General features: G+C 42.7%; 1 protein-coding gene across 4 annotated transcripts; it reads left to right on the top strand.

Moving 5' to 3' along the window:
* Positions 1-907: 907 nt before the first annotated feature.
* Positions 908-17,569, top strand: LOC115199817 (heterogeneous nuclear ribonucleoprotein K). Of its 4 annotated transcripts, none has more exons than XM_029762280.1 (17): positions 908-1,013; positions 2,567-2,635; positions 2,748-2,901; positions 5,335-5,432; positions 5,748-5,804; positions 6,794-6,837; positions 8,157-8,229; positions 8,406-8,519; positions 8,777-8,905; positions 9,014-9,342; positions 9,503-9,556; positions 10,780-10,822; positions 11,839-11,854; positions 15,402-15,434; positions 15,579-15,646; positions 15,860-16,029; positions 16,644-17,569. In XM_029762280.1, the coding sequence occupies exons 3-17, from the start codon at positions 2,841-2,843 to the stop codon at positions 16,672-16,674; spliced, it is 1,320 nt and encodes a 439-aa protein (XP_029618140.1). In that variant the 5' UTR covers positions 908-1,013; positions 2,567-2,635; positions 2,748-2,840; the 3' UTR covers positions 16,675-17,569. The 4 variants fall into 4 exon arrangements, with proteins under 4 accessions (XP_029618140.1, XP_029618138.1, XP_029618142.1 ...); XM_029762278.1 differs by having other exon boundaries at positions 10,777-10,822; XM_029762279.1 differs by having other exon boundaries at positions 913-1,013; positions 2,564-2,635; positions 10,777-10,822.
* The last annotated feature ends 5,273 nt before the right edge of the window (positions 17,570-22,842 follow it).

The following is a 22,842-nucleotide window of genomic DNA, read 5'->3' as shown; positions in this document are numbered from 1 at the left end:
GACATACAGAGACCGAAAGGCACTGTTTCGCTCGGATGCTGTCTCCAGTGAGATACATTCAGCCTCTTGTGAATTGAAGGAAAATTCTGAAAACACCGAGATGAAATATACATTATTAAAAAAAATGTTGGTGTCATTTTTGGTGTAAGACTGGCTTCCCTTGGCATCCATGAATACACGCCACTGCTTAGAAGTAGTTTTCACATGCAAACTTTAAAAGTCTGAACTCAGAATCTAATATGCTTCCCAAAGATAACACGGTCGCGGTCGTAGAACGTTTATTTTGATTGGCGTTTTTCTGCATTTATCAGTGCCATCAGGTAGTAGGCTGATTTCAGTTATGTCCATGTAGCAGTATTAGGGACATTGTTCTTCTTGCAAAGCATATATACGTTTTAATCGAACTATTATATTGTGTGCATGTAACCGTACTCATTGAGTGATCGTCATAAACCTTCATTTACGTTACAATGGTTTGGATTCGTTCTGTATAATTGTAGCTATCTGCCCCAAACTACAAGTACAGCTACTTTTCGCTGGGCGAATCGCCAAGGCGCCAAAAGTTGGAGGCATGGAGAGTCAAAATGTTTGTGAAGCGCTAAGGTTCCCATAATCATTTTTGGACTTCACGCGAAACACACTAAATATGTGATATATCTACATGTTACAAAGATGATAGCATTAGTTAGCTACAACCCTATATGAACATAGCTAGTAAGTATTTACATTATGAGCAAGACTGAAAGTAAAGGACTGATGCACGTGAACCAAACTATTTCGGTACGGAAGATTGGTGGGGACACAACAATATCTTCAGACCCGCCTCCATTATGTGAGTGACAGATGAGTTATCCAATGATTGCTATTTATTTACCATTCAAGGTCTATTTCCACCAATCGAAGCAGCTACCTCTTTCTTCAGATACACATGATGTCTTAGCCATTTTTTGTGCTTGCGTTCTTCCTCAGCGAAGGGTCGAAAAGGAGTAGCAACGATACACGGTGTAGCGCAGGTCTGTTTTACACACATTTCGATGCATCTCTGCAACGAATACATCCGTCATTACATGTTGATGCGATGGTATAAGCAGAAACATTTGAAAGCATTCGCGTATCTAGCTACACCATTTCCAACTAAAGTAGCTGGTTAATTATTGTAGTTAGCGATCCAGTGTAGCAGGCTAGCTAGCATAGCTTACACGGCTAAATTTAGAAATGTATCAAGTGTAATTAGATATGGCTTTAAGAGCTTTATTCCAACGTTATACGATTGTGTTTCTTGTCCCTAACTAACGTTAACTACACTAGCTACATATTACTGTCGCAGTCCAACAGCTAACGTCGTTGGGTAACGTTAATTGGTTACGTTAACATTAGCTACCTAACAACTGAAGCTGGTTACCTTAACTAGCCAGCCATTTTTACTAAATACTTTAACCAGCTGAATGGACTAAGTAGCTTCCCAAAATGCTAGCGAGCTATTTTTCTCGTATACACAAGAGAACTAATAGCTAGCTAACGTTGTTGTTTTCTTAAACCGTGTGCGCACATATGGCCTAGGCAGCCGATAGTGGGCGCCATAATTCGCCACGGCACTATCGTCAAGGACTGATGCGCATTCCCTGTCTCCTGTCCCCGGTAGACCATCCCGTAGACAAAGCATCCTCCATTCAGGTTCGAAAGGCATCATTTCCCTCAACTAGGAGAGCCGTCTTATTAATAAAATTTGATTTTCCACCACAATTTTCTGACCATTTAGGATGTGGTACACCCTTGGCTGAACGTGGTGTGCAACGTCCTAAACGAAACGTGTTTGATTACAGTAAGACTACACATTTTTCCCGGCGGCTCGCTATTAAAAATGGTAAGGAGGGGAAGTGATGCCTTGCAGCTTGAATGGAGGATGTTTTATGTACGAGCCGGTCCACGGGGGACACGAGTGTATTAACGGGAATGCACATCAATCCTAGACGATAATTGGATCAACGCAGTAGGCTAGCTCACACCATTAATCCAAAATGAATGCCCGATGAGCAAACGTATGATTGTAGCTAGCTATTTGTTTAATTACGATCATGATAATTATCCGTGCGAGGTGATTCTGAGATGAGCCCTCGTTGCATTGTCATTTTGTCCCGACTCAGATATCATTGTGCCAGGTCGTATTATCAAATAAATCTGCTTTGTAACTTCACTCATGCATTGACTTTCTTTAGATTAATAATGTGCATCAATTCAGTATGTGTGTGCCATCTGGTCGCCTTCAGAATTGTATTAAAGCTCAGGGGCATATTCATTAAGCCAATTCTACTGCAAAATGTTTCTTAAACGAGACAGGGAGGGAACCTACCTAAATATGTCCAATAGAAATTCTAATTTTGCTCTGTTTGCTTCTTAAATGGTTTTCGTAATGAATATGGCCAGTTCAAGATAATACATTCATTTGAATCAATGCTGTTTATGCACCATTTATTACAATTTTATAATCGTAGCAGTGTGTTATACGATTGTTCTTGGGTAGATTTTTTTTTATGCCGCTAACCAACCTTTGCCTTTTTTTCAGTAGGTTCGAAGCTGCTCTGAGACTTTGTTTTGTTCCGCCCATAACACGCCCATCTTCTCACCATAAATAGTGGTAAGTGTTGGTCACCAGTCCAGTCTCTCTCCTCTGTCGTACTTTGTTTCGTCAGTTGTGAAAACCCCAAACCCTGCTCTCATCGCTTTCCCTCGACCATGTCCATCCACAGCCAGTCAGACAGAGGTGCCCGCTCCTCTCTCCCCGCTGTTACCTGCTCCCAGGACCGAGGTGCCTGCCCTACCCAGCCCGGTGTTAGCCGACAATGGAGACAGAAATTGAGCAACAAGAAAAAGAGACCTCATTCAGCAACACAGAGACAAACGGTGAGTTGTAATCCTTTTGTGTATTAATTAAATAAGTGTAACTAATCTAGAAAATGAATAAGAACAGTGTAGTTATTTAATTTTAAGCGGTGTGGTGCAAGGTTTATGCCCTCCTGTGTTTAATACTTACTAATAATCAATGTCTGGTTGAAAATATAAACATTTACATACCTAAATTGTGCCAAAAAAAAGTGCAGAGCAGACAGTGTAGTGAGGTAACCATATCTATTGCATCTATACTGTTTTAATATGTAAGGACAATGAGTGGGCTTTTAGTATTACATGTGTATCATTTCTACATCAACTGAATGCAGATCCAGAGAACCAGTCTGTGTATGTATGTGTGTGTGTGCAGGGCTCCAGACTAACATTTTCCCCCTGGTGGCACTGGTGACACTAACTTTTTCAGTTGGTGGCACCAGCCTATGATTTGGTTGCACCATCGTTTTTTAGAAAAACATAGTCATAATCACCTTCAAGTCATTCACAGTGCGTTAGACAGTGTAATAGACTACAGAGCTGGTAGGCTATTCAAGAAACAAGTTGTCTATTTAACATGTCCAAGTAGGAATGCATTATTGAATATATTTTGATGTGCTACCTAATCCATTGATTGTCATGAATTGTGGGTTGACAGTAGGGTATTGTAATATTTTACTGTTAAAATAGGGCTCCAGAATTGTCTGAATTTTGTTGTTCAATTGAGATGAATTTGTCTGTGTTTATGTCCACTCATTTATTTTGGGCTAATTCACCACATGAGGAAGTGAACTCAAAACACATTGGCAATACTGAACTAAAATATAAACACAACATGTAAAGTGTTGGTCCAATTTCTCATGAGCTGAAATAAAGATCCTAGAAATGTTCCATACACACAAAACGCTTATTTAGCTCAAATGTTGTGCACACATTTGTTTACATCCCTGTTAGTGAGCATTTCTCTTTGCCAAGATAATCCATCCACCTGACAGAAGTGGCATATCAAGAAGCTGATTAAATAGCATGATCATTACACAGGTGCACCTTGTGCTGGGACAATAAAAGGCTACTCTATAATTGGCAGGTTTGTCACATAAAACAATGCCACAGATGTCAAAAGTTTTGAGGGAGCGCGCAATTGGCATGTTGACTGCAAGAATGTCCAACAGAACTGTTGCCAGAGAATTGAATGTTAATTTCTCTACCATAAGCCACCTCCAATGCCGTTTTAGAGAATGTAGCAGTACATCCAACTGCAGACCAAGTGTAACCACGCCAGCCCAGGACCACCTCATCTGACATCTTCACCTGCGGATCGTCTGAAGATGGAAAGGGGGGGGGGGGGCTGAGGAACATTTCTGTCTTCAATAAAGCCATTTTGTGGCGAAAAACAAATTCTGATTGGCTGGGCCTGGCTCCCCAGTGCTAGGCCCACCCATGGCTGCGCCCCTGCCCAGTCGTGATGTCCATAGATTAGGGCCTACGGAATTCATTTCAATTTACTGATTTTCTTCTGTGAATTGTACTCATGCAAAAATGTCTACGATTTTACTGTTGCGAGTATATTTTTGTTCAGTATAGATCATTAACACTAAATCTAATGCCTACTGCTAGTAGTCATGTATTAATCTAACAGTACATTTAATGTCCTCATGCTTGGTAAACAGTAGCCACAGCAGCCATTATAGAATGGCATGTTGCGCTGAACAACAAAGGAGCTGATTGGCTGACACTGCCATTCCAAAATGCCGGCGGTGGCTACTGATAGCTAGCATGAGAACAAAAAGGGATGTTTTCTGGAAAAACTAGTAGTATTTCAATCTTCTCAAGGTATCAATTGGGATGTAATACAGCGGCACATCCCATCCCTGCGTTGAGGTATGTTTCTGACCCATATCTCGCGCTGGCTCCGGTGTCTTAATCTAACCATGATTGCATTCCAACCCCAGTGCAGCTCAGTGTAAAACAGGCTTAATGGTTGGGTCGGAATCTGCTGGCTACTATTGAGCTCAATGTAAAATGCTGAGAAATAGAACTTATACCCACATGAAGCTGAACATCCTCTCCAACAGTTTCAACAGTAGGTGCTTCCAAAGCTGTGTTTTACCTGCAAATTGGATTTTGAAATGTTATACAATCAGAAAACCCTCCTTTTTTTGTGTGGGGGGGAGAGCACATCAAGGGAAAGGAAGAGAGATTGGCTCACTCATCACAGCAGCCGGGTCCAGTGAAACAGTTACTACGAAACTTGCATGAAGGGAATCATGAGGATAATGCACTTTACTGTTTGACCAAATTGTGGTTTTAGCTCCTGAAAAAATAGGACTTTTTAAACTTTTGATTGAGGTGACCAGCTCGCTCCCATGTGACCAATAAAAAAAAATGTAACTTGCGAAGTCAAAAGGTTGAAAAATAGTGTGTGAGAAAGATAACTCTGTTTTTCTTTCACAGGTAAGCGTCCCGCAGAGGACGCGGAGGAAGAGCACTCCTTTAAGCGCTCCAGGAACACAGACGACATGGTGGAGCTCCGCATTCTCCTGCAGAGCAAAGTCAGTCCGCTTTCTCTTCCTCATTCACAATCCCCTGCCTACCTTCAACAGCCACAATCTCCTCTGTGACTTATCCTCCTATGTAGCCTATCTTTTTTCCCCCTCCCCAGTTATTTATTCAACCTTTATTTGACCACTTCTATGGAGGTTAAGAGCTTTTTTTAAAAAATTTTATCTACCCTGTGGTTCCATGTCTGATTTAATGCGGTCAAAATCAGTTTCGATTATGTAGTATGTAGATGATGTCTGAGGATTTTTTTACTTTGTTATATCACAATAAGCTCGGTATCACATGACTTTTTTTTCCCGGTTCAGAATGCAGGAGCAGTGATTGGGAAGGGTGGTAAAAACATCAAATCCCTGCGCACAGACGTGAGTACATTTACACCACTCTTTTTGTCTGGGAATTTACAGTACCCCCTTCCGTGGTTGTACTTTGGGAGTGTCTGATTTGACTAGTTTGTATGCAAATGTTGAGGCAATCTAAGTTGGTAGGTTGGGCTTAAGAAAATGGGTCTGTTAACTATGGTTGGGGGAAGTAAAGCTGTGAGGTTGTTGGGTAACTGTTAATGCTGGGATATGATGTGTATTGAGACCTGCTCTACACCTGTTGTGGTATCATCAATCGAAAGTGTAATGTCTTATCAAAATGCCCCCCACCCCCGCTAATCAATACGAAACCCATGGCCTTGTTAGCTCAAATGTATTTCTGTTTGCGTAATGAATACTGCTGTTACTACCAGGCATCGGCACCGCTAAGACTTTCATTAATACTTGAGTGGGCCCAGTGTATTTTAGGGTGGAGCTGTTATAGCACCCGACACCAATTCATCCTATAGGAAATGTCTTGTGTATATAAACAGCCTGGCCAATTCTCAACTCATTTCATGTCATTACCTCTCTCTTTCTCCACCTTCCATCATTCTCCACTCTTCTCCCTCTCTCCTCTACCGCTATCCCTCTTTCTCATCTCCCTCTCTACATCTCCCCCTCCTTTTCTGACCCCATTCTACCCCCAACTATTTCTCTCTACCTGAATACCTTTGTCTCGTCTTCCATCTCCTGTTCTTTAAAAAAAAAAACATTCTGAGAGAATATCACAATGAAGAATATTAGCCTGTATTAAAATGTATTCCTCTTCCCCCTCCCTCTTCCCTCTCCTGTTTTTTATTTTTGTTTATTTTTGCCCACTTCCTCTGTTGCCCATGTTCTGGATCGCCCCTCCTGCGCCCGCCCACCTGACACCCTGGCTGGCCCTGCCCATAATCGTGCCCCTCCCTAAATGGGCGCCTTACTTCATTGACATCTGTGTGCTCGAATGGCCCTGGCCCCTGCCCATGACACGCCCACGGCCCTTGCAGTTCAATGCCAGTGTGTCAGTCCCAGACAGCAGTGGGCCTGAGCGGTATGTCCCTAAGCTCCTCCCTCTCACTGCCTGACTTCAGAAAATAAACAAACAAACCTGCCTCTGTTCCTGTGACAAACATGTCAACTTTTGTTCAGTGACAGTATTATAAGCCTCTGTTTTCAGTGAGGGTTTCAACAAATACTTTAAACCTGCCTCTGTTCTAGTGACGGTATTTCAACATTCTATATTTTATTTCAATGACAGTATCTCTCTCCCTTCAACGTTCCTCACCTCTCTCCTTCCCCTCTCAGAGTTGGTGTACTGGTCTGTTTTAGCTTCTCACATTCCCCTCCTACCATCTTCCTCTTCCTTGTTACCACAGATCTTTTTTAGGGGGTGGGGGGGGGTTTGGACCACTATAATTACGTAAGACTGTTATTCCAGGCAGAGCAGCTAGGGTTCAAGTGTTGTATGTCTTTTTCCCTTCTTTACTCTCCATATTACCTTTGCCGTAGTTGGACTGTTGAAAGTGAACTTATTTGTCACCTCATCCCTGTCACCCATGTCGCTCCTCCTTGCCTTCCCTCAACATCCTCCTGTCCAATGGTGGGAGCATAACTCACTGTGACCCTGCCATCTCTCACCCATCTTTAAGTTTACTTTAAACTGTTCCTTGTTTCATTATTTTGATTAGCATAGTGTACTACTGTCATGTTTTTATTGACCTTTCGTTCTTTTTTTTTCTTTTTTTTCTCCCATGTTGTGCTACAGTCCAATTGCTTTAGTGCTCTGGCAGCAGGCCCCATCGGTGCAAACCGCCACCGCCCCCCAACCTTTCCTTCCTTACCCCCCCCCCCCCCCCCCCCCCTTCCAGTGGTCACTAAAACACACCTGCTTTCTTTGGGTTCCTTTTACCTGTTTTTTTTATTTTTGTGGTCTTCTTTGTCAGACACACTGAGGGGGTTCATTTGTGTATTTATGGATACCTGCTGATATGTTATAGATATAAATTGATTATGGGGTATTCTGTCCTCTTATTCCTCTGTTGTGATTTGAATGGGGTGTGCACATAGAACCAGAATTACTACATATGGCCGCTGGTCCACTCATCACAGAACATTGACTTGAATGGGAATGTCCATTCTAGTAATTCTATTTCTATGGGACTGTACCACAACAGCTACCCGGTTAACCCCCACGGCTGGGACCGGATGAAAGGGGGGGGTCTTCATTTATTGTCAGATGTTATGGTTGAAGTTCTGCTGAGGGAGAGTTGACCTTGGTTTTGAAATACTGTTTCTTTCCTCTCTAACACTTGGTCACCATTTGATTGGTCCTCCTGGGAATATCCTGCGCCGTGATTGGTGGCTCTAAAGCATTCTGAGCATCAGTGCTGAAATCGAGACGGTGGGAGAGATCCTGCTCAAGATCATCCCTACTCTGGAGGAGGTGAGCCTGCGGTTGGAGATGAGGGAGAATGAGACCAGCATTATGGCTGCCTATAATTTTCAGTTATAGTCCTGAGTGGTACCTACTAGATATTGAGTGTGCAGATAAAACAAAACATAGCATTTCCAATGGGATACAGATATAAAATGCTAAAGTTTTACCCCCCCTCCCACTAGTACCAACAGTACAATGGGATGGACTTTGACTGTGAGCTGAGGCTGCTGATCCATCAGAGCCTGGCAGGTAGCATCATTGGTGTGAAGGGAGCCAAGATCAAAGAGTTACGAGAGGTACAGTTATGCGCTGTGAACTACTCCCATTCTTATCTCCTCACCTGGGTCATGTCCAGTACGTACAAAAATGGGATAACATTTTAAAATACTTGATGGGCCTACTACCTGAACTTGTCCAATAAGAATGCAAATGTTTTACTCTCGTTTAGAGCTTATTGAAGGTGACCCTGATTCAATCTTTTTCTGTGGGTTCTTCTCAGTCCTATGGCCTTGCTTTGTCTAATTTGACCTGTGTTGACTCTTGACTGTTGTAGAACACCCAGACCAGCATCAAGCTGTTCCAGGAATGCTGTCCCCAGTCCACGGACCGCGTGGTTCTGGTCGGCGGCAAATCTGAGCGCGTCGTTGAGTGCATCAAGATCATGCTGGAGCTCATCGCTGAGGTTGGTGCTCTTATCAAACCGTTGGTTCTGTTGTGGAACCATTTGACTGAGCTGTAAATACCACAGCCAGCCGACTGTAGAAATTATGTGTGATCCTATCCCCGTCAGGCTCCCATAAAAGGGCGCGCCCAGCCCTACGACCCCAACTTCTACGACGAGACATACGACTACGGCGGCTTCACCGTGATGTTTGAGGAGCGCGGGGGTGGCGGCGGCCGGCGCCCCTCGGGGGGCTTCCACATGCGAGGGGGACGAGGTGGCGGAGGTTTTGACCGAGGGCCCTCTGGACGAGGGGGTCGAGGGGGGCCCATGCCCCCCGCCCGCAGGGACTATGAGGAGATGAGCCCCCGCCGTGGACCCCCGCCTCCCCACCCAGTGAGAGGGGGGAGGGGTGAGAGCCGTGGCCGCAACCTGGCCCCACCACACAGAGGAGGAGGGTAAGAGAGCTTCACCATCGCTCATTTCTTTTTCCAAACATCTCTTTCTGTCCATTTTGCTTTGTCTACATCAGTTTGCGCTCAAAAGTGCAGGGACATATGGTCTTTCATTCATAGTGTGTGTGGGCTCGTGTGTGTTCCATTTCCACGTTGTTTGCAGAGATGACCAGTACTCCTATGACTCCTATCGGGGCAATGCAGATGCCAGACCCAAGTAAGTCCTTTTCCAGCCTTGTAGGCCACTGGTCTGGAGTCAGTGAGTACGGTTACATGCAACAAAATGCCATTAATATAATATAAATTAATATAATAGTTTGATTAAAACGTTACACACAGTACCAGTCAAAAGTTTGGACATGCCTACTTATTTCAGGGTTTTTCTTTATTTTTACTATATTATAGAATAATAGTGAAGACATCAAAACTATGAAATAACACACATGGAATCATGTAGTAACCAAAAAAGTGTTAAACAAATCAAAATATATTTTATATTTGAGATTCTTCAAAGTAGTCACCCTTTACCTTGATGAAGGCTTTGCACACTCTTGGCATTCATCAAAGCAAAGGGTGGCTACTTTGAAGAATATAAAATATATTTTAATATGTTTTGGTTACTACATGATTCCATATGTTATTTCATAGTTTTGATGTCTTCACTATTATTCTACAATGTAAAAAATAAAGAGAAACCCTGGAATGAGTAGGTGTGTCTAAACTCATGACTGGTACTATACTTTGCAAGAAGGATTTCTGTAATAATACTGTTTACATGAACACATCTGAACTCAGGGTCGTTGATGCCACTCTGATAAATGCAGAAAATCGGCAATCAAAATAAACATTCTACCATGTTGTTTTTTGTGACGCATATTTTCGGAGTTTATATAATGTTTCAATGTGAACTACTTTTAAGACGAGTACGTTCAGTTGTTTCCGAACTCCCTTCACTCGCTCTGAAGACGGAGGCTCGCTTGGCTGGTACATGCGCAGAACAAATGCACTGCCGATTTTTAAGGTCTTCACACGTCCTAATAATTTGAAGGATTGCTCAGAAAAGCAGGTGTTTTAATCGGCTTATACATACTTCGATTTTGACTTCATGCAAATTAAGATAAGCAGAGTAAGGTTTTAACATGACTACTGCATAATCTGCCTACTGCCATAATTGGTTTAATATTGAATTACTACTTTGCATGTCAACGTCCTCAGTCGGTGCTGTAGTCAGTCAGTCTCGCCTGAGTCTGTTCCTCTGATTACTGGCCTCATCAGTGTTTCAGCCCTGCCATTTGCCTGTCAACACCGCTTACTTTTGTGTTCTACATGGGTCTGTGAATGTGTGTGGTTTGACTTGGATCAGAGAGCTGTTGAAAAGCCCTCTGCCTTGTCAATATTTCTCTCAAGTCAGACTTTCATTTTCTGTCTTTCTCTTAGCAGTGACAGAAGAGGAAGACCAGGAGATCGCTATGGCGATAACATGGTTAGTGACCCTTAACTAAATGCATGCTGCTGTCATCTTGGTATCTATTGGCTGAAGCATCATACGCTGAAACAATTGTTGGTCTTTCCTAGACAGTGATTGTAATTGCCTGATAATAACCTCATCGCCATGGCCACAGCTAACCCCACTATAAAACCCAACAACACCTTTATCACTAACATGTAATAAACATTACTTTACCATAGTTAACCATATGACCAAACCATAAGCACAGGTAATGGGTAACTTCAGTAATAATTGCCCATACCACCATGACCACTACCATCAACGTAATCATGGGGGGGCTGTGGTTGCTAGGTGTTAATAATAATGCTTTGTTGACAGACTGGTAGGTTATCTTTGAGAGCTGGCAGGATGCTGCCTCCAGTTGCTCAGCAACTGATTTTTGAATCGCTTGTTGCCCTGGTGACTGAGCCGCTGAATAGCAGGTGAAAGCTGTGGCGTGAGTGGCTGATGGATGCAAGCGGAGAAGGGGGCAGGGGTCTCCAGCATCAAATAGGGGCTTTTGTACGAACTGGCCTCAACCCTGACTTGATCGGAGGGATCGATAGTTACATATCACAATATTATATTGATACTTTGACTCCAAGTGACGCTATTTTATTTTACGCTACCTTGTTGCTAAACTCAGCCGTTTTTTGATTCTATAGCATGTTCTCCATCTTCTTTTTAAATAGTGAGCCAATATGTTTTCTGCGCTTATTTCCATGACTGATCAAAAATGTATTTTCTAATGCTCCGGTCTCTCTGCACCAGACTTACAGTGAGCCATATGTTTGGACATCAAATCGCAGTATCGAATCGCTATACATATAGAATTGTGAGAATCAATACATAATGTATCGGCACCTAAGTATCGAGATAATATATCTTGAGGTCCCTGCCCTAATCCTGATCATGCAAGGCCGGGGTTGCATGCATCCATGAGTGTTTACAACAGATCACAAGGAAATGTGTGTTTAACCCTGCTCTCCCTCTCTTTTCTCTTTCTCCAGGGTGGAGGTGGATATGGTGAGTTGTTCCATTCTTCCAATGTGGTTCTGTCTGAGTTCAGTTTGTCATGCTGTCTCCATGGGACAATATTTCATTTGTAAAGCGCATATAAAATCACATTTTATTTATAAAGCCCTTCTTACATCAGCTGATATCTCAAAGTGCTGTACAGAAACCCAGCCTAAAACCCCAAACAGCAAGCAATGCAGGTGTAGAAGCACGGTGGCTAGGAAAAACTCCCTAGAAAGGCCAGAACCTAGGAAGAAACCTAGAGAGGAACCAGGCTATGAGGCGTGGCCAGTCCTTTTCTGGCTGTGCCGGGTGGAGATTATAACAGAACATGGCCAAGATGTTCAAATGTTCATAGATGACCAACAGGGTCAAATAATAATAATCACAGTGGTTGTCGAGGGTGCAACAGGTCAGCACCTCAGGAGTAAATGTCAGTTGGCTTTTCATAGCCGATCATTCAGAGTATCTCTACCGCTCCTGCTGTCTCTAGAGAGTTGAAAACAGCAGATCTGGGACAGGGAGCACGTCCGGTGAACAGGTCAGGGTTCCATAGCCGCAGGCAGAACAGTTGAAACTGGAGCAGCAGCACAGCCAGGTGGACTGGGGACAGCAAGGAGTCATCAGGCCAGGTAGTCCTGAGGCATGGTCCTAGGGCTCAGGTCCTCCGAGAGAGAGAGAGAAAGAAAGAGGGAATTAAAGAGAGCATACTTAAATTCACACAGGACACCAGATAAGACAGGAGAAATACTCCAGATATAATATATATCATATCCCATTCGCAATGCATGGTAGAAAACAAAACACAAACAAAATTCAATGACAAAATATCAAAAAGTAGGATCATTTCAATACATTAAACCATTACCTGCTAATACAAAAAATATAGACTGTAAACAGATTAAGCAATCAAAGATTAAAAGGTAGGCCTTTAAATGTGTTTTAAACAAGGAAATGGAAGCTGCCTGCGTTCCAGACCTCACACGTGAGAAGGCCCTATTACCCGTGCTGAACAGGTTTGTGACCAGGCAGTTTGAGTCTGGTTATTGTAGCGGTGTGCTGGGGAATAGTTCTCTAGAATTTGGCATATGCATTTAGAAGTTGGCATATGCATCACCCTTGAGGGCCTTTTAAGGTGAGCAGCAGAATCTTAAATGTGATCCTGTATTGAACAGGAAGCCAATGGAGGTTGAGTAAAACAGGGTGATGTGAGTTTTTTTGTGTAGTTTGTGAGCGCATCCTGGCAGCTGCGTTCTGGATCATCTGGAGTTGACAGGAGCATTACTGTCAGCAGTGCCAAGATGTTACCAGGGCATGCACAAGCTTCTCAGCATCCACAGTGAACAAGAAAGACCTGATTCAAGGTGGAAATATTACACTTTATGTTGCGGATGTGTGCTTCAAACAAGAGGCTAGAGTCCAAAATTACACAGGTTTCTGGCAGTGGGGGAAGCTGTGATGGCGTCATCATCCAGAGGAAGGGAGAATGTGCTCATTTTGCTCTGTGTACTCTTAGAGCAAATAAACACAAGCTCTGTTTTGCTTTTGGAAGTTCAACTGCATCCATCTCTTGATTGCATCTAGACAGTCTGTTAGTTTGGTTGTTAGTCTGACTTGTCCTCACGTATGTGCAAAATTTCAACTTTAGTCCAAATCTCCGTGTAAGTATACCATGTGGCAGTGTGTGTGTGTCTATAGAGAACAGGAGTGGCCCCATAGCAGAGAGCCCTGTGGGACTCCTTGAGTGACTGGCAGGGTTGGATCACAAATTATTGTCTGTAAGTCAGGAGCTAAACCACAGGAGTGATGTGCCAGAGAATCCAAGCTAGTTCGTAAGTCTGCTGATAATCGCATGATTCTCTGTGACAAAGGCTGCTGTGATGTCCAAAAGTAAAATGATGCTAGTGTCTTCATTAGCTGTCATCAACAAGTCTCTGTACTGTGCTGTACATGGAAGCCGGACTGGAAGGGTTCATGGAGATTGTTGGTTGAAAGGTAGTTCTGTAGCTGTATTGAGCCCACACGTTCAAAGGACCTTTGATTGAAAAGGCTAGGTTGGAAACAGTGGTGGGAAAAGTACCCAGTTGTCATATTTGAGTAAAAGCAAAGATGTTAATAGAAAATGACTGAAGTAAAAGTGAGTCACTCAGTCAAATTCTACTTGAGTAAAAATCTAAAGGTATTTTAAATATACTTAAGTATAAATCATTTCAAATTTCTTATATTAAGCAAACCAGATGGCACCATTTTTCTTTTTTTAAATTACATATAGCCAGGGGCACACTCACAACACTCAGACATCATTTACAAACAAGGCATTTGTTTAGTTAATCCGCCAGATCAGAGGCAGTAGGGATGACCAGAGATGTTATCTTTATAAGTGTGAATTTGACAGTTTTCCTGTCCTGCTAAGCATTCAAAATGTAAGGAGTACTTTTACATGTCAGGGAAAATGTATGGAGTAAAAAGTACATTATTTTCTTTAGGAATGTAATGAAGTAAAAGTTGTCAAAAAAACTACTTAAGTAAAAATACTTTCAAGCACAACTTAAGTACTTTACACAACTGGTTGGAAATTGGTCTGTAATTTCCAGGTTTTTTTCAAGATTTGTATAATGGAGGCCGTTTTCAGGGAATTAGGCACAGTGCCTGAATTAAGTAATTTATGATTTCGGTTATAGTTAGACTGAGAAGAGTGAGGCAGGATTTTGCTTTGGGAATAGGGTCGAAGGAGCAGGTAGTTGACCTCGTATTTTGGACAATTTCAGAGACCGTTGTTGGGCTTGTTCATGAAAATGTGTTGAAACTGCAGCTAGTAGGCTCAGTATAAAGCATAGGGGCACATCCCAAGCAAGGGGTGTGTGCAGTGCACTACCTAATTTTGAATTGGGAAAAAAATCAAGAAACCTGTTGCATTGCTCGATGGAGGGGGTAGAGGAGGAGTTACCTGGGGGTTTACATTTCTTTTAGGACAGAAAATAGCATTCTGGGGTTTCCCTCTCAATTTGCAATGAGACTGGTATAGTCTAACTTGCGTGCAGTGTTCAGTACCTCTGTATGTAATCTGATGATATACCAGGGCTTGGGCATGCATAGTTGGGTTTGTTTTCCTCCTTCTTTCCAGTTTACGCCGAGCAGCTTTCATAGAACGTAGAGGGCTAGTGGTTCTCCAGTGTATGTTATAGAACCTGATTTCAGCTGGTCTGCTTTATAAGGCTACACATTTTATAGTTGTTTTTATTTGGGCAGGATAGAGTCTCTTTTACAAGGGAACCCTGCATGACTGACAATTACACAATCAAGGAAGCATAGGATATAATACTCAACAGCCTTGAGTGTATGGTTTTGCACCAGTGTACTTGTCGACTATCTTTGTTTTGTCATTTCGACTGTTTATTGGAAGATCATCTTTGAAACGTGTTGGCCTGCTCTGTATCAGGTTGGTAAATATGTGTTTGTTTATGGTACCAGTCTGCTCTGGATGTGTACATTTTAGCATATTTAAAAAAAACTTTCCTTAACTGTAGATCTATTTTCTCTCTCGCCTTTCAAACAGATAACAACTCTTCCTGGGACTCCTATCAGTCTGGTGAGTCTGTAGAAGCACGTCCCACAGCTTGGTATTCAGTATGTTGTTAGGTTATGGTGATGTTAATAGAGCCTAAACACTTCCTCAAGCTGTTTCTCTGATCTCTCCTTGTGTGTATGTCACTGTATGCGCCGTGTGTGTTAGGTGGACGCGGTTCCTATAATGATATGGGAGGGCCAGTCATCACCACACAAGTGACGATCCCGAAAGATGTGTGTATAAGCAGAAGAGGGGGGACTCCCCCATTACCTCTCTCAAACACACCCACACACTATGTTCTCATACAGAGCAATGGCTCGGCCTGTCTCGCCCACCATGGCCTATGAAACCCTTACGCAACATTCACACGCACACACAGAACACACTTTTCCTGTGTTTTCACACTGTTGTGCATGACATTCAGTTGACCCTGGTGTTTTCTACAGCTGGCCGGCTCCATCATCGGTAAGGGAGGTCAGAGGATCAAGCAGATCCGGCATGAGTCTGGCGCCTCCATTAAGATCGACGAGCCACTGGAGGGTTCTGAGGATCGCATCATCACCATCAGCGGCACCCAGGACCAGATCCAAAACGCTCAGTACCTATTGCAGAATAGGCAAGTTCTGGACGCCCTCTGAGTGAATAGTTTCATGTCTGCCTTTTCTATACCTTCCTGTTTTTATAGCCACATTTTGATCTCAAATATATGTATGTGTAGATATATATTTTTCTACCTCCTTTTAATCTCTTATTATATTTCTCTGTCTGCTGATGTTTACTAACCTCTCTCCTCCCGTGCAATGTGAAAGTAGTTTGAGCTTCCTCTTGTGAAATGGCTGTATTAAAATCTGTACACATTACTTGTACAAGTATTCTCATATTGATACAAAACTGTAGGTCAATATTTGTTTGATGTGTTAATCATTCAACATGTCAGATTTTTTGAAGAAAATGATTGGTGAAATGTTTGGTTTTATGACCTATGAGCCTTTTCGGTGTGAAGCAGGGAGTGGACTTCTTCCCTGCCTGTTGCTGTGTGGAAGACTAGTGATTTTGTTGTTTTTAGTTAGATGAATCGACAACAAATCACAGTCTGCCAAACGGCACAGGCTCCTCCTCTTCTGTCTCCCCGGCAACCGTCAGCGTGTCTCATTGTGCAGATGCTGAAGTGCTAATGCTGCCTCGTAGCCATGGTGACTAATCTTGTCTCCCTTCCTCCTCCTCCCCCAGCGCACTGCACCTGCTCGGACACCAGGACTAACCCTCGCCTCCGACTAGGCCCGCCTCACGTGCTCTCTCCCTGTCTCAGACTCTCCCAACCCCCTCTCCCACCCTCAACCCCCTCTCCCACCCCCAACCCCTCTATATATCTTTATTGACTCCTGTGAATTTTCTTTTTCTTTTTACTCTTTCAGTGTGAAGCAGTACTCTGGTCAGTTCCTCTAAACAAGGAGACTCAGATTGAAGCAAATCCCTCCCATCCCCATCTTATTGTCCCAGTTTGTGGGCATTTTGTTAATTTTTTTTAAGGTCCAACATTCCTTTGTTAAATGTAGACGTTCTGCATTTTTTGTGTAGTTCTCTACTCCATCTCTTGTATTTGTATAAAAAAAAATAAAAAAAACATTTGTCAAAATATTTGGAGTCTCCTGACAGACAAGTGAACATTATCTTTATTTTTGGATGGGTTGATTTCTATGGTGTGTTTGTCAGTAGAGTACGACTGTCCCGTCTGTGTGTTCTCTTTGTCTGTATTGGAGTTTTTCACACACACCCCTTACCACCACTCAGTGCAACATGCAGAATGTACGCCTTTTTTTTTTTTTTTTTAAGGAACATTTTATGATTTTAAAAAATAAATGTAGGAAATTGTAATTTTGTCATGTTTTTCATTGTAATGAAATGTTTCAGGATGTATCGGGGTGACATGGGGATTATACACAAGTATTCTTATTATTCATCACATTTCCTGGCTGTACACTTTTGTAGGACTGTTTTTGAGTCTTGGTGATAGTGTCATGCCATAAAGCCTGCTCTATTAGCCATGCTAAACAGTCCTTATTTGTGGCATGGGACATGATAATATGGCTACAAGCAATACTTGGTGTATGCATCTCCTAGGGGGTTAAGCTTTTCTACTAGAATCCATAAAAAAATAAAGATTGAAACGTCTGCAGATTCTTGGCTAAGCCTTATGGAGATCCTGCTTAGTAATGTTCTTGATGTAGCCAATGTCCCTCTGACATTCCTGTGACCCCCCCTAGGTCAAAGAAATACTTCAGCCTAGCCTTACCCATGCCCTGCTGTAGAGAAAATGTCTGTCTTCTTTTTATTTTATTTAACCTTTTATTTAACTAGGCAAGTCAGTTAAGAACAAATTCTTATTTACAATGATGGCCTACCAAAAGACAGAAGGCCTCCTGCGGGGACGGGGGCTGGGATAAAAAAATAAATATATATATATATGACAAAACACACATGATGAAATACAACACAACAGTACATCAAGAGACCTAAGATGACAACATAGCAAGGCAGCAACACATCACAACACAGCATGGTAGCAACACAAAACATGGTACAAACATTACTGGGCACAGACAACAGCACAAACGGCAAGAAGGTAGAGACAACGATGCATCACGCAAATCAGCCACAACCGTCAGAGTGGCCATGATTGAGTCTTTCAATGAAGAGATTGAGATAAAACTGTCCAGTTTGAGTGTTTGTTGCAGCTCGTTCCAGTCGTTAGCTGCAGCGAACTGAAAAGAGGAGCGACCCAGGGATGTGTGCTTTGGGGACCTTTAACAGAATGTGACTGGCAGAACTGGTGTTGTATGTGGAGGATGAGGGCTGCAGTAGATCTCTCAGATAAGGGGGAGTGAGGCCTAAGAGGGTTTTATATAAGCATCAACCAGTGGGTCTTGCAACGGGTATACAGAGATTAACAGTTTACAGAGGAGTATAGAGTGCAGTGATGTGTCTGTCCTATAAGGAGCATTGGTGGCAAATCTGATGGCCAAATGGTTAAGAACATCTAGCTGCTCGAGAGCACCATTACCTGCTGATCTATAAATTATGTCTCCGTAATCTAGCATGGGTAGGATGATCATCTGAATCAGGGTTAGTTTGGCAGCTGGGGTGAAAGAGGAGCGATTACGATAGAGGAAACCAAGATTTAACTTTAGCCTGCAGCTTTGATATGTGCTGAAAAAAGGACAGTGTACTGTCTAGCCATACTGCCAAGTACTTGTATGAGGTGACTACCTCAAGCTCTAAACCCTCAGAGGTAGTAATAACACCTGTGGGAAGAGGGGCATTCTTCTTACCAAACCACATGACCATTGTTTTGGAGGTGTTTAGAACAAGGTTAAGGGTAGAGAAAGCTTGTTGGACTCTAAGAAAGCATTGTTGTAGAGCATTTAACACAAAATCCAGGGAGGGGCCGGCTGAGTATAAGACTATCATTTGTATATAAATAGATGAGAGAGCTTCCTACTGCCTGAGCTATGTTGTTGATGTAAATTGAGAAGAGTGTGGGGCCTAGGATTGAGCCTTGGGGTACTTTATACACTGCACTCTGAGGTAGTTAGCAAACCAGGCCAAAGACCCCTCAGAGACACCAATACTCCTTAACCAGCCCACAAGAATGGAATGGTCTACTGTATCAAAAGCTTTGGTAAGTCAATAAACATTGCTTAGAATCAAGGGCAATGGTGACATTAAGGTTGCAGTGACAGATCCATAACCTGTGCGGAAACCAGATTGCATACCAGAGAGAATACTATAGACATCCAGAAAGCCAGTCAGTTGATTATTGACATGTTTTTCCAACACTTGATAAACAGGGCAAAATAGAAATAGACCTATAACAGTTAGGATCAGCTTGATCTCCCCCTTTTAAATAAAGGAAGAACTGTGGCTGCCTTCCAAGCAATGGGAACCCCTCCAGAAAGGAGAGACAGGTTAAAGAGGTCGGAGAAAGGCTTGGCGATGATGGGGGCAGCAAACTTAAAAAATAAAGGGTCTAAATCATCTGACCCAGATGTTTTTTCCGGGTCAAGTTTCAGGAGCTCCTCTAGCACCTCGGACTCAGTGACTGCCTGCAGGGAGAAACGTTGTTGCGGGGCAGGAGGAAAAGAGGGAGAAGCATCGGGGATAGTCGCATTAGAAGGGGTGGGAGATGAGGAAATGTTGGACGGGTAAGGAGGCATGGCTGAGTCAAATAGGAATCCTGACTTAATGAAGTGGTCATTAAAGAGCTCAGCCATGTGCTTCTTGTCAATAACAACCACATCATCAACTTTAAGGGACATGGGCAGCTGTGAGGAGGAGGGTTTATTCTCCAGGTCTTTAACCGTTTTCCAGAACTTCTTGAGGTTAGGCCCTCAGAGAGAGAGAGAGCTGCTCCTTAAAGTAACTAACTTTGGCCTTCCGGATAGCCTGAGTGCACTTATTTCTAATTTTCCTGAATGAGAGCCAGCCAGCCTGAGTATGCGTGTGCTGAACCTTTCACCAAATGCAATTCTTGAGGTGGAGTCTGCAAGATCACGGTCGAAAATTAAGTTTATGCCACTGGGTATGTGTAGTACACAACCTAGTGTGTGTGTGTGTGTGTGTGTGTGTGTGTGTGTGTGTGTGTGTGTGTGTGTGTGTGTGTGTGTGTGTGTGTGTGTGTGTGTGTGTGTGTGTGTGTGTGTGTGTGTGTGTGTGTGTATATATATACATACACACACAAAAAAATGGAGTAGATGTCCTGGAACAAACTTCTCATGATCACCACACTCATCTAGTGTTTTGACAGACTTTCAACTTTATGTTCATGCTAATTTCACTGTTTCAGAGTCATGGCCACTCAACAAAGGGTTCAATGTCCAAACAATGTTCCTCTCTGCTGTATAACAGATCTTGGGTGCAATATGGCATGAGAATCCAAATGTAATAGCTCCATTTAGCTTGTTAAACTTAACTGATAAGATAACGGAGCAATTCATTTTGGATGAGGAGCAACATCCTGAAACGGCATATCCTTTGGTACTGAAAAGTCAGTTTCTAAACCCAGAGATGCAACATTGCGAGACTTCCTGGAACGCATGTGAAACATTTGTCTGACACTTGTTTTTCTCTGTGGCTACAGGAGTAATAAAGGCCTAGTTTGGTGAGAAAAAAAAAATAATAATTCGGTTTGAATTTCTATTTATCAAGGTGCTTCAGGACCCCTACTTCCCACGGATATGCTGGCTACTAGTTCGTTTTCAAATATGTTAAAATCATAGCTAGAAGGATAGCTATTGACCAGAGATGTGGACTCGAGTCACGTGACTTGGACTCAAGTACTGCTTGAGCATATTTTGAGACTTTAGTCCACGTCTCTGGTCAGTAGAGCATCGATGACTCGTGATTTAACTTGGACTTCAGCTGTATGACTCGAGAGGCTACGGTGCCTTCGGAAAGTATTCAGACCCCTTGACTTTTTCCACATTTTGTTATGTTACAGCCTTATTCTAAAATGGATTAAATAGTCCCCCCCCCCCCAATCTACACGCACTACCCCATAATGACAAAGCAAAAACAGTTTTAGAATTTTTTGCTAATTTATAAAAAGAATTATACTGAAATATCACATTTTATTAAATATTCATACCCTTCACTCTGTACTTTGTTGAAGCACCATTGGCAACGATTACAGCATCGAGTCTTCTTGGGTGTGACGCTACAAGCTTGGCACAACTGTATTTGGGGAGTTTCTCCCATTCTTCTCTGCAGATGCTCTCAAGCTCTGTCAGGTTGGATGGGGAGCGTTGCTGCACAGCTATTTTCAGGTCTCTCGATCGGATTCAAGTCCGGGCTCAGCCTGGGCCACTCAAGGACATTCAGAGACTTGTCCCGAAGCCACTCCTGCGTTGTCTTGGCTGTGTGCTTAGGGTTGTTGTCCAGTTGGAAGATTAACCTTTGTCCCAGTCTGAGGTCCTGAGCACTCTGGAGCAGGTTTTCATCAAGGATCTCTGTACTTTGCTCCGTTCATCTTCCCTCGATCCTGACTAGTCTCCCAGTCCCTGCCGCTGAAAAACATCCCCACAGCATGATGCTGCCACCACAATGCTTCACCGTAGGGATGGTGCCAGGTTTCCCCCAGACGTGACGCTTGGCATTCAGGCCAAAGAGTTCAATCTTGGTTTCATCAGACCAGAGTAACTTGTTTCTTGTGATCTGAGAGTCTTTAGGTGTATTTTGGCAAACTCCAAGTGGGCTGTCATGTGCCTTTTACTGAGGAGTGGCTTCCATCTGGCCACTACCATAAAGGCCTGATTGGTGGAGTGCTGCAGAGATGGTTGTCCTTCTGGAAGGTTCTGCCGTCTCCATAGATGAACTCTTGAAGTCTGTCAGAGTGACCATTGGGTTCTTGGTCACATCCCTGACCAAGGCCCTTTATGTTAGCACAGCTGAAAACTGTTGTGCAGATTAAAGAAGCAATAAAACTGGCCTTCTTTAGACTAGTTGAGTATCTGGAGCATCAGCATTTGTGGGTTCAATTACAAACTCAAAATGGCCAGAAACAAATAACTTTCTTCTGAAACTCATCAGTCTATTCTTGTTCTGAGAAATGAAGGCTGTTCAAGACAGTAGTTTCTCTCTTTGAGTCAACTACTCACCACATGTTATACACTGCAGTGCTAGCTAGCTGTAGCTTATGCTTTCAGTACTAGATTCATTATCTGATCCTTTGATTGGGTGGACAACATGTCAGTTCATGCTACAAGAGCTCTGATAGGTTGGAGGACTTACTCTGGAAGTTGTCATAATTACTGTGTAAGTCTATGGAAGGGGGTGAGAACCACGAACCTCCTAGATTTTGTATTGAAGTCAATGTACCCAGAGGAGGACGGAAACTAACTGTCCTCCGGTTACACAATGGTGTTACCCTACAGAGTGCTGTTGAGGCTACTATCGACCTTCATTGCAAAACAGCGTGTTTTAATAAATGATTTGGTGACGTGAATATATTTACCATAGTTTTATCTAAAAAGGATAACTTTTTAATGTTTTATTATTTGTATTTTTCTGAAATTCACTGAAGAGGATGGTCCTCCGCTTCCTCTGAGGAGCCTCCACTGAGCTAGTGGTTCTTTTTGTGATGATAAATTGATTATGCCAAAATGAGTCGACCATAAAATCTATGTGCAGAGTAATCACCTACAAGACACAGCCCCACACGTTGGGTGCCATTTTTACTTCTCCCTTCCCTTTACTGTTTGTATTTAAATTAAGTAAAAGGTTATTGGGCTGTGTACTCCTAATAATGCCAATGTCTTAAGATGTATTACTATAATAACCACACTCATGAAATAGTATGACTTATCCTTTTATGTTTTCTTTCAGGAGTAAAATGATTTCAATAACCACTTTATGGTGTAAATTACCTACATTT

This window comes from Salmo trutta, chromosome 9 (assembly GCF_901001165.1).
Source record: "Salmo trutta chromosome 9, fSalTru1.1, whole genome shotgun sequence".
Lineage (NCBI taxonomy): Eukaryota > Metazoa > Chordata > Actinopteri > Salmoniformes > Salmonidae > Salmo > Salmo trutta.
Note: the sequence above shows the minus strand (reverse complement) of the source record. Positions and strands in the feature narration are given on the sequence as shown.

What these genes read in the sequence shown, in the direction of transcription:
- LOC115199817 (XM_029762278.1), top strand. Translation starts at nt 2,841, where the DNA reads ATGGAGACAGAAATTGAGCAACAAGAAAAAGAGACCTCATTCAGCAAC. An exon ending in CAGCAACACAGAGACAAACG is followed by an intron (nt 2,902 to 5,334) that starts GTGAGTTGTAAT and finishes TTTCTTTCACAG; the next exon opens with GTAAGCGTCCCGCAGAGGAC. An exon ending in TCAAATCCCTGCGCACAGAC is followed by an intron (nt 5,805 to 6,793) that starts GTGAGTACATTT and finishes CGGCCCTTGCAG; the next exon opens with TTCAATGCCAGTGTGTCAGT.